Below are 14,395 nucleotides of genomic sequence, written 5' to 3'. Positions count from 1 at the left end.
TATTTCAAGAAGTATTTAAATAAGAATGTTAGCAGATACATGGAACAGCAGCCCTGTGTTGTTCCAGTGAGATGGATGCATTCCTGGGAGTTTCCCTTAAGAAAGCAGAGCTGTCTGATTGCATGGAGTGTGCTTGGGCTGGTGCTGGTGTGCAGGCTGAGTGCCTGGTCCCCTGCCAGCCCTCCTAGGAGCTGCCCTCGGGCCAGACAGCTGCTTGCTTGTCCCTGAGGAAACTTCCACACTTTTGAAGTTTTCAAAACTTGATATATTGTAAACTCTGCAATTTGCTTTTTGAAAACCAAACACCTTCTTAATGTTTATATTTGTGAGTAACTTCGCTGATTTCTGCCCCCATCTGTACATCCTGCTTTGAGGCAGGGGGTTGCAGAGCATGGTCTGAAGCCATGATTTTGTTCCAGCCCAGCAGCATGGCTTAGGCAGGGTCCCAGATGACACTGCTTGTCATCTCCATGCCGTGGCACACAGATTCCTGGAAGTTCGTCAGCAGCACTCTGTGGCTTTGAAAGCAGAAAGTCACAGTGTTCTCAGACAGAAGTTTGCAGGTGGTGAAACACAAGCATGTTGGATGCCTGTGAACTGCAGATGGCTCTGATAATCCTTTTATGTATTCTGTCACTCCAGTTCCTCCCCAGTTTTGCCTTGCCAGACTCAGGCAACCAGAAGCCACCCGTGATGTTTCCAGCAGACAAATTTGTGGGCACCGGTAAACAGAAAAGCTTTTGGGTTAAAAAATCCTTTCAGCCACTGCTTCCTTTTCTGTTTTCGTAGAAGAACTGCAGCAGTACTTACCTTGCACATTCTACAATTTCTAGTGCAAGTTTCTGTTTTTAGTTACACAGATTATTTCTGGAATGTAGTAATTGAGCAGCAGAAGCCAGAGATACCCTGGTTATGTGCCTGAAAGGATGTTCTAAACAGTGCTTTTATTTGTGCAAGATGCTAACAGGTTTTATTAGGATTTTTGTCTGTTAATTTCTTCAGATAACTTCATGAGGAGCAAATGCCAAAAGACACTCCACATTATATTGCATAGAGAAATTACCTTTGGAGTATTTCCAGTGATTTGCTGTGTTACAAATTATAACTTGCATTTTTTAATAAATTTATAAGATTTTTTTTCTCCCTATAATGAAGTAAAATAAAGGAAAAGAGTGATCACTCTAGTTACCTTGAGAAAAACAGCAGGAAAGTCATAAAACCATCTCTAAAGATGGTGAGGTCTTGAGCCATTTTTGTAAGAACCATCTCAAGTTTATTTATTAGCCTTTAAAAATTTGGTACCAAATTAAATTTCTCCAGTCTTTTTCTTAGTTCCTGTTGTAGAGTGTGTCTGCTGCTTCTTAGGATTTGTACTGTGTTTTATATTATGCCTCACTAGGTAATACTTGGGTTTTATCTTGAGCTAAGTATTGCCCCTCCAACCTGAGTGCTCATCTTCGCTCACAAAGCAGGCCTAGCATGTAGCAGTGTTGAGAGAAGACTTGGCCAACACAAACTTCTGTAAAAGACTGCAGCCAGTCTTACTTTTTCCAAAAATACTGTATAAACTGTATAAACCAGGAAAAAGCTATCCTGCCAATCCAGCCCAGTTCTGTTCCAATGTACTCTTTGAGAAATCCCTCTGGCAGTTCATTTTCTGTGGCCTTTTTGCCTCTTGGTGGAAATTACATGAACTAACTGGAGATCATTAATCCCCAATCAAATCTAGTAACTATCACTGGTAACTTTTGGGGTTTTTTTACTAGTAAGGGTATTAAATGTCTCAGAATTTTGTGTAGCAGATTTTTGTTCATTTAAGAAGAGATTTGGAGGTAACCAAGTCCCACATTTCAGACTACCAGAACTGGATCTAAATTCCTGTGCAAAAAGCCACACAGGTACTTAAGAAGAAAATTGCTCTCCTCTTCATTAGGTTTTAGCTGCAGGCAGCACCTGGACACTAATTAAGAAGGGTCAGTAATTCAGTCATCTTAAAAATCCAACACATCCACGTTCAGATTTTTTAGCCTATTGAATTCAATTACTGGCTTTTCTCTGGCATGCCTAAAACAGATCAGTGCTACTGATTCTCATAGCCTTTACCTGGGGGCAGCTTAGGTTGTTTCTAAAACAAGAGTTGAAGGGAAGAGATAATAAATGGGTAACTGGGCCCTTTTACTTGAACTTTCTGAAGAGGCTCCCAAAAAGAAAGTTCCAAAGCTACTTTCCCCTTCCCTTAAAACCTGTTTATCTCATATGTGAGAGTAGAAACTAAATGAATGGAAATTTGACAAGGAATAGAATAGTTGTATATGATACTGTTGAACTACTTGCCCAGATGAAATTAGAGTTAGATTAATTTTTAATCACTCTCTTATAAATGTCTAGATTTCCTTTTTTCACTTCTGTGGCTGACAGTAAGTCTGGAAAATATTTCACTATTCCTTCAGCCACTTCTCTGTTTATTTGAGGAATAACGTAATTCTTTGTCCAAAGCCAGGTGTACAGTGCTGCTCTGTATACAGTCCTATAGCTTTTTAGTAGAATATATCACTAAAAAAGTAACCTTCTGTTTTCAAAAAGCATCATCTTAACAAGATGAAGCTTACGAGTATATTCCATTGATTTATCTTAAATATATTTTCAGACAGAATTCATATAAGCAAAGTCAAAATCAGGGAATTACAGTAAGTTTAAAGAAGCCTAGATCAATTTTTCTTAACTGAGGTTGTAACTACTTTATTTTAAATTTTAATAAGCCATTCTTCATTTCACTCAGAGTACCTAAATGCATATCAGATAACTTGATTTAGGGACCATTTTTAAAAATTACAACAAGTGCTAGGTTTATGCAGAAAAAAGCAAACAATTTGCAGCTGAAAACCACAAAATACACATCTTAAGTTTTGTTTCTGCTTAAAAGGATTAGTCACTATAGCTGCACTGTCATAGCAGTATCACATTTTCTTACTCTTGTTACAAAATGCAGCTTCTGTTACTGTAGTTTGTTCTCCAAGCAAAATAAGTTATACTTGTAGAAGTGCTTTTTAGGCAAGACAGCATTCTGCTTGAGAACAACACCAACATGGAAACAGTTCTTGTGCTCCAAGAAGAGGAATTGAGGGTTTAGAATAGGCTACAGTGTGAATTGGAAAGTTAGTGATAGTTGAAATATCATTAGCTATTTCACTGATTATTTTACCAGGAGCATAGAGCTAGCATGGGATAATAGCTACCCCTTGAGTAGAAGAATTGTTCTTCTCCCCCCCCACCCCAGCACTGAGCTGTTGATGTTTGAGTATAACCAAATACTTTGGTTTTCCAGGGAATGATAGCAATGTCTGATTCTTGAGTTTTGATTTACTAGTGTGGTTAATGAAAAAGATGAAATGTGTTCAAAAATTCCCTTTAGCTATAGTCCCCTTACCTAATAGCATTGACTTTGGCACAACTTGCAAAATGTTCCTGAAAAATACATACATTCCTCTTGTTCCAGAATTTACAGTAAATTTTGTCTATGTGTTAAAGTTTTTCTATTAAAAAACCCCCTAAATACTCAAAATTTCATAGTTTATTAATAAAATAACTTTAAAATGTGTGCCAGATAGACAACAAATTTCATGTTGTGTGTATTGTGTGCTAATTTTAGACAAAACCAAATTATTTGGAACCTTCTGTTATACGAAAAGGCTAAAAGCCACCTATTGCCCTTAATAAGCAGATATGACAAATGAACCATAGAACCATATTGCCCTTAATAAGCAGATAGGACAAATGAACCATAGAACCATTCTGTGTAAGCAGACAACTGTCATCAGTTAGCAATAATTCCACATTCATGTGATGGTAATTTCCAGAATTATGGAGAAGAGCATCACAGTAATGCAGATTGAGTGTGCCTGCCAGCACAGAGTGGCTGAGGGCTAGTAACCAAGTGGCATGATCAGAGCACAAAATCTTTTCACTAATTGGTCTTTCCCAGTCTGTCATCCATTCAAAATAGTGTTGTTTATAAACTCCCCTAAATAAGACCTTTATGAGCTAGTGGATATCACTTGTTAAGTACTTTAAAAATTAGGAGTAGGTTAGAAGTACTTTATTACCAATTATTTCTTTGTTCTAGTTTTTCAGCCAAGTTTGGAGAGATTTTATCTGTGTTGTTTCTTAAAATTCTTGAAACTTGTATAAGAAAGTCAGGGAGAACTTCTGTAAAACTACACAGTCATGCTCAAGTCTCCTTCAGCCTTTTGGGGAACACTACACTGTTCAGGAAACAGGATGGGGGGAAAGGGGGAAAAAAGGCTGCTGGATAAAAAGCTAACATAGCAGCCACAGACCTAAAACCTTCTAGGGTGAGTTACTCTTAAAACATACTGATAACTGTTAGTTAAGACCAATACTTTTTTGGTTTTGTTTTTGATGAATAACCTATGCAAATGGGAATCCTACCAGACATTCAGTTTTGCAGGTAATACAAAGTGTTTTACAGACTGTGAATGGAAGAGATGAATGTGCCTTTCATACATGATGGTTATTAATTTTAAGGTGGTTTTCATGCATCTGCTGTGCTTTCTCTCATTCATGGAAGCAGTAAAATCTTAACAGAATTCTAAGCTTATACTCTTCAAATTTTACTCTTGTACCATGTCTCTCATCTCAGTCACTGTATTAGCCTGTGACATTAGTTAGCCTTAGGGCACCAACCTTTTGCAGTGCTGATGCAAAAGTAAATGCTTTCTAAACACTCCTTGTTACTGCTGCTGAGAGTGCAGAAATTCCAGGGAACTCTGGGTCATGTGCTCCAATGGTGAGATGATTGCCTGCAGGTGAAGAGAAAATTGCAATTTGAGATAGAGCTCCCACAGCAGGTGTGCATTGCTGAGTCAAGAGCAGGTATTGACAGGTCACTTGGTGTGCAGCCCTGACTGTCTGACTCCTCAGCATAGCAGGTTTGAAACCATTAGCAGTCATTAACACAGGCTTGCAAGCACATAAATTACTGTAACAGCACCATGAGATTTGACTCCATAAAACTTGTTTTGAAAAGTCTCAGACAATGCAGTGTAACAGCAAAGGCATGTGAGTAGGGATTGTTTGTGGAGAGATGGCTATCCAGGGCTTTTGAGCTTGAAAGAAGATAAGGTCATGTAATCAAATGCTGTTAATCAGCAGCACCTAATAGAAGAATCTAGGGAGGTGTGTAACTTCCTTTGGAAGAAGGGAGGGCAATGTTGACAACAAATTATATTGTTATAGCTAATTCCAGTGCATTTAGAAGTTCTAAGAAACAAAGTCATTTGGATTAAAATACATAGTTTTGAAGAGGTATTCTGAGTCATTAAAAATGAAGAGAATTTTTTTTTTAAATATTGTCTAGATTGTAAAATAACTGCTGTACATCTAGAATAGACAGTATATATAACTCTGCAGCCTTACCTTTATTGTTTCTTTGAGGTTACTAATGCTAACCTGTCTGCTGTAAGATGCTGCAAGGTTTTAGCTTGTTTGCCTAGAAATAAGATGGTGAAGTTGTCCTGTATATTTTTGAAATCAAGTTAGTTGCACTATAACACAGACTAGTGATTACTTAGATTTGGCCTTCATAGAGTAACACACACCCCCTTTATTTTATTTTTTCTGAGGCTGTTTTACCTCCACAAAGCATTGCTAGGCAAAGGGAAACATCATTGCTGGAATGTGCTGACAAGAATTAAATAAAGATGGAGCTGTGCAGCAAGTCTATTCAGAATTGATTGAAATAAATATTCACTCCAGGAGTTGAGAGTTGAACACATTTAACTATTGCAGAGGGTCTCTGTCCTGTTCTTCCTCACAGGAAAAATACCCTTGAAAGAGGATATTTCACATCACACTGAAAAAAAAATTGAATATTCTGTAAAGTGGGGGGTCCTATCATAGTTGCAGATATGCAAGTAGGTCTTTTTGTGCTGTTAGTTTCTGTTTGCCATCTGAGATGCTCAGAGGCTGAGGTCATAGCTCAGTGAGCATTTTTTCTGGCAATAGGGCTCGGTTTTAAGAATCATCCATCAATTTTCCTGCCTCTGCATTCTGCTTGTGTGGCAACAGAATGGAGAATCAGAGAACTGACCTAGGTTAAAGACAACCTTGTTTTATGCAGCTGCACAAAGGGGGTGCATGTATGCTGGAGTTGGTTGGAGTTGATAGGGAAGCACATGTATGTTCACCAAATTTCAATATTAATTAATGACACAGATGCCAGCACTACACTCTGCAATGCTTTTCAAAACATAACTCTAACTCCAAAATCTGCAGAGACACTGAAGAGAGAATTTAAAATGGCAAGTTTTAGCCCAAGGACACAAGCCTCTTCAAGTTAACTTTTAAAGTCCATAAAGAAAGGCAGAACTGCTTCATGTTCTAGGGTTTAGTTTGACCTCAGTCTTATTTCATGAAGTGGAGTACAGAGCAAAGAAGTTACTGTTTTCCTGTGAATGAGAAAACTCTCACAGTCCATTGGTTTTTTTCAACACTGCAGAGTGTAGGGCTGGCATCATTATCAAAAGACAACATTTATATGAAATACATTAATTCTGCAGAGTTTGGGGAATTGTCTACCAGTTACAGTGGGGACCACTAAGACCCTTTTGTTTTCCATCACAAAGGCTGATCCTAGGAGCTGGACAAAGGTGCAGGTTTGTCTGTTCTCTAAGTTTCAGTGGCTGTGAATTGTCAGCATTTTACATCAGCTGTATTTCTCTTCTGATGGCTGTGAGTATGGATAAAAATTGGGAAAATTTATGGAATCACAGAATTGTGAGGTTTGGCAGGAACCTATGGCGATGATCCAGTCCAACCCTCCTGCCAAGGCAGGTCCCCTAGAGCAGGTTACAAAGGAATGCATCCAGGTGGGTTTTGAGTGTCTTCAGAGGGCATCCATGACCTCCCTGGGCAGCTTTAACACATTTAAAAGCTGTAATCAGAGTTTAGGACCAGCTCTTCAGTACCTGTTACTCAGTGGTAAATTATTTGTTAAGAGAGAAGCACCAAGAGGCCTCCTGTAACAAATGGGTTACTGATTTAATTTGCTGAGTATTTTGCCTAGAACTCACAGAACTGTCTTAACACTTTTTATGTGGAGTATAAAAGTGTTAGTGAGACAAATATTTTTTACATATTTTGGTGGCAGACATCTGCTGCACAGACTAATATTGCATATTTTCAGTGAACCCATAATAGTTTGTGTTTCAGCATAGATTGCAGAGACATTGGTTCCCACATTCCCCCATTTCCCTTTGTCTTGGAGTCTCCTGTCACTATACAGCAAAGCTTTTTCTCCCCAAGAATGTTACTTTAAAAATAACAATCAGAGGAGAAGCAGCTATGTGAAGTCTTGCCTTTGGGTGAATTTCTGAACTGTCTGTTCTAGGAGATAGCATTTCCTTTGTTTCAAGAGCATAAACTCTGGCCTTTGCTGAGGAAAGGCAAAAGCACTGCCATCAAAGAAGACTCTCACATGGATTTGTGTCACTTATCAATGAGCAGTTACCCATTGATGCTCACAAGTGGTTCATAATTCTCTCTGAGTAGACAGCATTTTTGTGGGTTCATATTCTTCATCTGACCAAATCCCTATAACACTTTTGCCAAAGGCAGTGTTTTCCAAGGCTTAGCTTTCCTGGTGCCAACAATTCTTCAAAAGCAGTCCAAAAGCCAAGTACTAGTGGGCATAAAAAGCCTACTGTGGCAATAGAAAAGGCTTTAAAAACTTTTGTATTTGTTCACACAAGTGTTTCAGTGTAGAAAATCCTGTCTTTAAGCTTCATTAACTTCATAAGACTGCAAACTAAGAGTCCAGTGTTTGATGCATTTTTATGCATTTAAATTTTAAGACAATGAGCATTAAAGTTGAAATGCAGATTACAAGCAAGCAAGAAAAGAAAACAGATTTTCACCCCAGAACAGAGTGCTGTGAGACCTGCAGCTCTCCAGCATAACCCTAGATGGAAATTTTAAGGGAGCCATTCATAGAAAACTGCTAAATCCTTTGAGCAGTGTACAAGAGAATGGATTCGTCTCTAAAAAGAAAGAGTAATAACTATAAGCTGCAAGACAAGCATGTCTTTGCCATGCTGTGTTGCCTAAAATCTTCAGCACTGTCCACCTGTCTAGGTTGGATGTAGTGATAAAACTTCTAAGTCACTGCTGAGAATTTTTCAAAATCCCGTACTCTTACTACTGTACAAACAGTTTGACATAATGAAATACCTATTCTGGCATGCAGGGTGAGATCTGAGTAACAAAATGTGGACTGGCAGAGAGGCTGGAGCCAGAGGATGTTTAAGGTCCCTTCTGACCCAAACCATTCTCTGATTCTATGCATATCTCCAAGTACTGAAGTCTGGGATTCTAGGAAATGTGCCTTGACTTCCCAGCACACACCAACCATCAAACATTGAGTACATTCAAGTTCAACATTAAGCAAATATGTAAACAGCATATATGGTGCTTGCAGCAGTTCTGTCATGCACAAAAGATACAAATTCAAATCCTAATACACAATATGCTATTTAAATGGGGAACAGAGCAGCTTTGTGATTCATCACAGCACGAACACTAGCTCTTCTTTATAGTTGTCCTGTAAAATTCACACAATTTTATATGCTACTCTTGAAATAACACAAACTGAATCCCAGACTTGCTTCATGTGAGAACCTATGGGCTCATACAAGAGTTGAGTGGATGATTTCACTTTGAGTGCTATTGCTTGGCAAAATCTGAAACTGCAACATAGGACTAAACAAGTATTGGATTTCTTTGTGGCATTTCTGCAGCCATCTGAACTCTCAGTCTTTAAGCTATCTGCTTCCATTGCTGTCTGCTTTTCATTTCCATTATTGAGCTGAATTACAGATAAAAATGTACCACCTTTGGAAATTTAACTTGGTTACTGTAGTGGTTTGCAAGTTTTCCTGTATGCCAGAATTTTTCATTCAACTTTATGGCAAATCTGGCCCTGTATTCCTTTAGATGTCTCTAAAACCTTTGTTAATACTTGTCTTGTTGAGTCCTGTGAGTTCCCCAAGCTGCTTTGATTCTCAGATGAGAGGAGCAGTGAGGAGCATTGTGTTCCTGCAGGCTGCATTTGCGTGTGAGATGGGGCCAGGTGTGTCCTGGGCACCTCGGAGACCCTGACCTGCACTGGGTGACACCAGGCATGTCCTGGGCTCCTCAGGGACCCTGACCTGCACTGGGAGTTTGGGAGTGACTGGGCAGAGTCCAGGATGTGCAGCTTCTCTGCAGGACATGGTAGGGATGTAGATGTGCATCCAGTCTGCAAACTCAGCATTCTGAAAGCCATAAGCTGCTCTGAGCTGAGCAGTTTCAGGCAGAATGTGGTTCCTGCAGCCTGTGGATGTGTGGCAGGCAGGCAGGGAAAGAGATGTGCCTGAATAGGAGATCACAGAGGGTTGCAAACAACAGTCTGCTTCTATCTGAATGTTTTCCACATCTGTCATCCAAGCAAAGGGGATTGCAGAACTTCTGAGATTCAAGTTAGGTTTTTTTTTAAATCATTGGTTTTAACTATTTTAGTAGTGTTGCGTTGGACTGTACTGTTCAGTAAAACTTGCCATCTTATGCATGGATTATTCAGTTGTTAAAAGTGGAGCCAAATCAGTGTCTGTGTTTAAAGCCCTGTGAGACTGCATTCATTTCAAGATGGTTTTTGTTTTGCTTAGGAAAGTAGGAGTGACCAACTAGTCCTGATGTCTGTAGATTCTTAGAGATCTTATTAAATTTCTTTAATTTGTTCTGTCTTGTTTGTGTAATCCAGAAAATATTCTTCTTTGTCAAAAAAAACTTCACCAGAGTAAGGAAATAAAACTACATGAGGCTGCTACTACAGCCTTAAAGCAAAACCACTGCAGTGAACATGCATTTCTTAAAATACTTTTCGTTTTTCCCCACAGACCTAAAGATTTTAGAAAGAAGTAATAAGAATGAAAGAACTGCCATCAGGAGTGTCTCTCCTCCTTCAAAGAAAATTCTTCTAATATGGAAGTATCTGTGTGGCTCAGTCAGCCCTTCTATACTGAATGTTTCTGACAGCTGTTAGCAAATTTGACTTGGTAAGATTACAGAAATCACTGTATTTGAAACAGCTAAGATTAGGTATTATCTTGTCAATGCTATCTGTACTTTGCATTGTATGATCTGGTATTTTTTCATGACATTTGATTTGATACTGTTATTAAAGAATTAATACCTTTGTAATGAGTACTTGCATCTCATAGAAACAATGCATTGAGGACTGCAATGAAGTAGCTCACTGCCTACAGCCCAGTGTAGATTTCCTTAAAGAGCTTGTTGAAATAACAGGTATTAAAGGCAGATCAACAGAGAGATACTTTATCTTTTTTCCCCCCTTCAGCCTCAGTTTGATTTTCATTCAAGTCACAGGAGCATTCCTAACCTACTTTAAGGAACATATTGCAGAACAGAGAAGCATTTTTATTATGGAAACTAAATGAGGAAACCAAACTTAAGTGTTGAATGATGCAAAAAAAGTCTTAAAATTCACTTCACTTTTGCAAGCTACTTCCCTGAAATTCCTGTCTGCTTTCCTGCTCTGAAAGCCCTCAAGCCAAAGCTGTTCTGTAGATAAGTAAAGCACCTGTTGTTTTCTGTTTAGTAGGAAATGCTGGTACATTATTTGCCAAATTTTACAATGTCTAGTGAGGAGAATTTGAGTGTTCTACATCTGTTTCATACTAGCATCATACAGGAAGAAAACCAGTTGTTTATTTATAACCATATTTCATTACATGAAATAATGGTTTGGTATATGGGCCTTTCTTTGACATTCAAATGGGCTTATCCCAGCAAAAATTCCCACCTAGTGGATGTGCAGCCTTCACTTCCAAGTTAGTTAGTACACTGCATTAACTAGTGAAAGTATTTTTGAAAAGCCTGGGTTGCAGTAAATGCTCTTTTCTGTGTAAGGACACAGTACACAGTTTATTGGTAAGATCTGTGTGGCATCAACTGTTCAGCATGTGCTGAATCCTTCAGTCAGCAGCTTCACTTTCTTAGGTGTTCTGGAAAAAATAGGAGACACTCTTGATTATTCAGACTGGATTTTGGAGAAAATCCTGACAGAATGGGTCTTACTTCTTTTGGAAAGCATACAATTCCTGAATAGTATTTTTATAATTGGGTTGTGCAGAGAGTAACTAGATAGTTAATCTTTATTACCAAGATAGGTCCAGCAAATGATGGTGTACGATTAATGATACCAGAAGCATTCTGGTCAGCATGGTGCCAGTAAATGGCACAGTAAATAAAAGGTTAAAATAAATTAACTACTGCAATTGAAGCTTGTGCTTTAGTATATAAATTGTTACAAAATTTGAATGAGTATGGCCACTTTATTTTCCCCAAGTCATTTGTTTAGGTCACTCCATGTACATCATGTGGTGTGAGGAGGAGGTGGCAGTGACAGTGCAGGTGTCCAACACAGGGGATCCCTCAGGCCCAGAGCACCCAAATTCCTGTGAGCTGGGGGTGCTGTGCTGCTTCCAGCTTCCTCCCCAGCCGAGGACACTGGGGTGGGAGCTGTTGGACTGGCACCCCACAGGTGACCTCGACTGCTCACCACAAGCACCCTCAGGGATTTGGTCAGGCTGTTCCATGGAACAGGTAACACCAATTGCCTTATTTTGGTCAGTTTGATTATGCTGTGTCCCTCCGTCCCTGGTGTTGCCCTGTCATTCTCTGTGCTCCCAAAAGAACCTGAGATTTGGATATAGTGTTGCAGGCCAGCTAGTCATGACTTATGTATTGTGCACTGTTAGCAGGAGACTCAGAGTCTTCCAAGGACAAAATGGGCAGAATTGCTTGAAAGAAAAGCTGATTTTTTCCATCAGTGACCTTCTCGGTCACTTCCATGGGACCTGCAGGTCAGCATATCTCAAGCAGAACTCTGAGCTGTGTCAGTAGAACATGGATCCGAGTGAGCTGACCAGGGAGGGGCAGAGGGAGTTTGCACTTGGGATAAATTAACATGGGTGTTGACAGCCAGTGCCAGCAGGGAAATTAAAATTAACCCTGTGACCCCAGGCGTTATTGTATTTAGTTTTAATAGTACTGAGTATCAGTTGCATGTGCCAGGCTGTGGTACCTGCTTGTGGCCAAGAGAGCCATTCTCATGTGGAGCCTCAGTGTTCTGTTAAGTGGGGTTAAGCTGCTAAAAAATAAAGTCCATAAACTACATTATACTTTTCTACCTTCTATTTTAAATGCAAGTGCAGGTAACGAAATGACAATCAACTCACATTGTATCAACTTTTATCACCTTCCCCCAAGAAAATGGGTGGAGTCAGGTGAAAGAAGTAATGGGAAAAGAGAAAGAACCTAGGAAGGTATCCAGCCCCCAGCCAGAGCCTGCTAGTCACATGTGCAAATCATGTATGCTACTAATGAGGCTGAATTCTAGGTGAGATAATTGGAGATTACACAGTAAAGGTACCCACTCATCTTCTTCCTGATGAGCTAAGGGAGCTGCTGGCAGTGGTCAGAGGCCAAACCTGACAGGCTTTTCTTTACTGTAGAATATGACTAGACCTGCTTCCAGTCAGGGATGAGCAGGAGGATGGTCGTGAGATGTACAGAACATCCTCTTCATGTCTGTACAGGGCTGAAGAAAAAGTCTTCCAAACCTATGCTTTCATAAATGGCCATTCTTGAGCTAAATCTTGCTCAGTCTCCAGTGTTGTTCAAAGGTGTTTATTGAGTCTCTTTCTAACTTACTTTGTTTGTAGATGATTAATTGCTCTGTGCTCAAGTGGTTGGGTTGGTGTTTTGCCTTCCTCTCCTCATTAGCTGATCCAAGTTGCCATCTCAACTACACCTCCCAGTCTTTTGACTTGGGAATGTTGACATGAGGAATCTCACATCTGCAGTTGGTACAACTACCTCAGCTCAGTTACTGTCTTCATTTGTCCATATACTATTTAAAAAATAAGGCTGAATAATGTTTTTACTACATCCTTTAAAATAAAACTGTTGCCCCAAAGTGTTGAAAACAGGAAATTCTCACTACATTCTGTCCCCTGAAGATCTAATGCAATTGTTTTGAGTTAAAAGTCAAATGAATACAGAATTACCATACAAAAGCTTGCCACTTTTATTTGCGTACAAAACAGAAATGAAAGAGGTTCACAATAAATTATCAGTGTGCTCTCATGGAACATTCTTGTATATTTATTTTAGGTGAGTTAAGAAAACAGTGGTCTGTTAATGTAAGAAATCTTTACAAAAGGATGATAACTGGGGTGCAGGGACACCTGATGCATTGTTCTCCAGTGGATTTAGTCAGGTTACTCTGCTAGTAAAGCAATTAATCCAAAACAAAGAGAAAGTAATCAACTGGGGAAAAATGGATAACAAAACATTAACTTTTGTGAATGGTTCTACATACACCACCTAGCCAGATGAATTTTTCAGCTACAGTTTGAAGAGTGAACGGAACAGTACTCCAGAGAAAGATCTACAAGTGACCTTTCATCATCAGCTAGCACCAACCCACTAATATACTAAACTTCTGGCATGCAAGATAATTACCATTATTTGTTGTGTCAACTGGCCATGTACACTTTTTTCTCCTTTAACATAAGAGCCTGTAAACATCTTCAGTGAGAGGTGAGGCACCAGGGCAAAAGGCCAAACACAGGTGTGCATAAAATGTTTCCCTTTTTTAACCAGTTCATTGAGAGGGGCTTTTTCCGTTCGCCTTTGTGCGTTCTGGGGTCCTGGCACTCCTTTTGGCTATCCTCCTTGCGAAGCGACTGATTCCCGGGGACCTCAGCTCAACGGCTTCCATCTCTTCTTGGACAGGAGTAAACTCTGGTTGAGCAAGATGAGGTGATGGATAGGACTGGGCGTAGGGGGATGGTAAGGGGTAGGACCCGTGAACTACGTACGGCTGTTGCTCACCATCATAAAGGTCCTCAGGGTCATAGATTTGGTAGGAGTTATGTGGCAACTGCACTACTGGGATGTCTTGATCAGTTGGCTCACCGTATCCACCTTAACCCACCACCACCAAGAGTATTCATACGGTTAACACAGGAGAAGGGGAGTAGAAAATTAAAGCATTCATTAGGAAACTGACATTTTATATATAGATATATTTCTATATCATGTGTGTGAGTATATATATATATATCTTTAAATACACATCTTTTATTCACATAAAGGAACAATGAAAACATTTAACAAAATTAATAAGCTGGAGCAATTGGAAACCCACCAACAGACAGCCAAGTTAGTTGGAAACCACCACCACAATTTGTCAAATGTCCGATTGTAATACTGTGCTCATTATACACTGCACACTCTGCCTGCTATAGCTTAT

At 39.5% G+C, this 14,395-nt stretch overlaps 2 protein-coding genes across 2 annotated transcripts in view; one reads left to right on the top strand and one right to left on the bottom strand.

The window, feature by feature from the left end:
* MRPL13 (mitochondrial ribosomal protein L13) overlaps positions 1-13,229 on the top strand; it is a 31,805-nt gene extending 18,576 nt beyond the window's left edge. Inside the window, exon 7 of the mRNA XM_066565946.1 lies at positions 9,951-13,229. Coding sequence (XP_066422043.1) covers positions 9,951-9,975 — 25 coding nt within the window. The 3' untranslated portion in view covers positions 9,976-13,229. The remainder of the gene's footprint in view (positions 1-9,950) is intronic.
* Positions 13,142-14,395, bottom strand: part of COL14A1 (collagen type XIV alpha 1 chain) — a 114,142-nt gene continuing 112,888 nt past the window's right edge. The window contains exons 48-49 of the mRNA XM_066565933.1: positions 13,975-14,067; positions 13,142-13,884 (exon numbers count right to left, since the gene is read on the bottom strand). Of these exons, the coding sequence (XP_066422030.1) occupies positions 13,745-13,884; positions 13,975-14,067 (233 nt within the window). The 3' untranslated portion in view covers positions 13,142-13,744. The remainder of the gene's footprint in view (positions 13,885-13,974; positions 14,068-14,395) is intronic.

The sequence above is a fragment of the Molothrus aeneus genome, chromosome 1, assembly GCF_037042795.1.
Source record: "Molothrus aeneus isolate 106 chromosome 1, BPBGC_Maene_1.0, whole genome shotgun sequence".
NCBI classification, from domain to species: Eukaryota; Metazoa; Chordata; class Aves; order Passeriformes; family Icteridae; genus Molothrus; species Molothrus aeneus.
The sequence above is the reverse complement of the archived record's forward strand: the minus strand, read 5'-3'. Positions and strand labels throughout refer to the sequence as shown.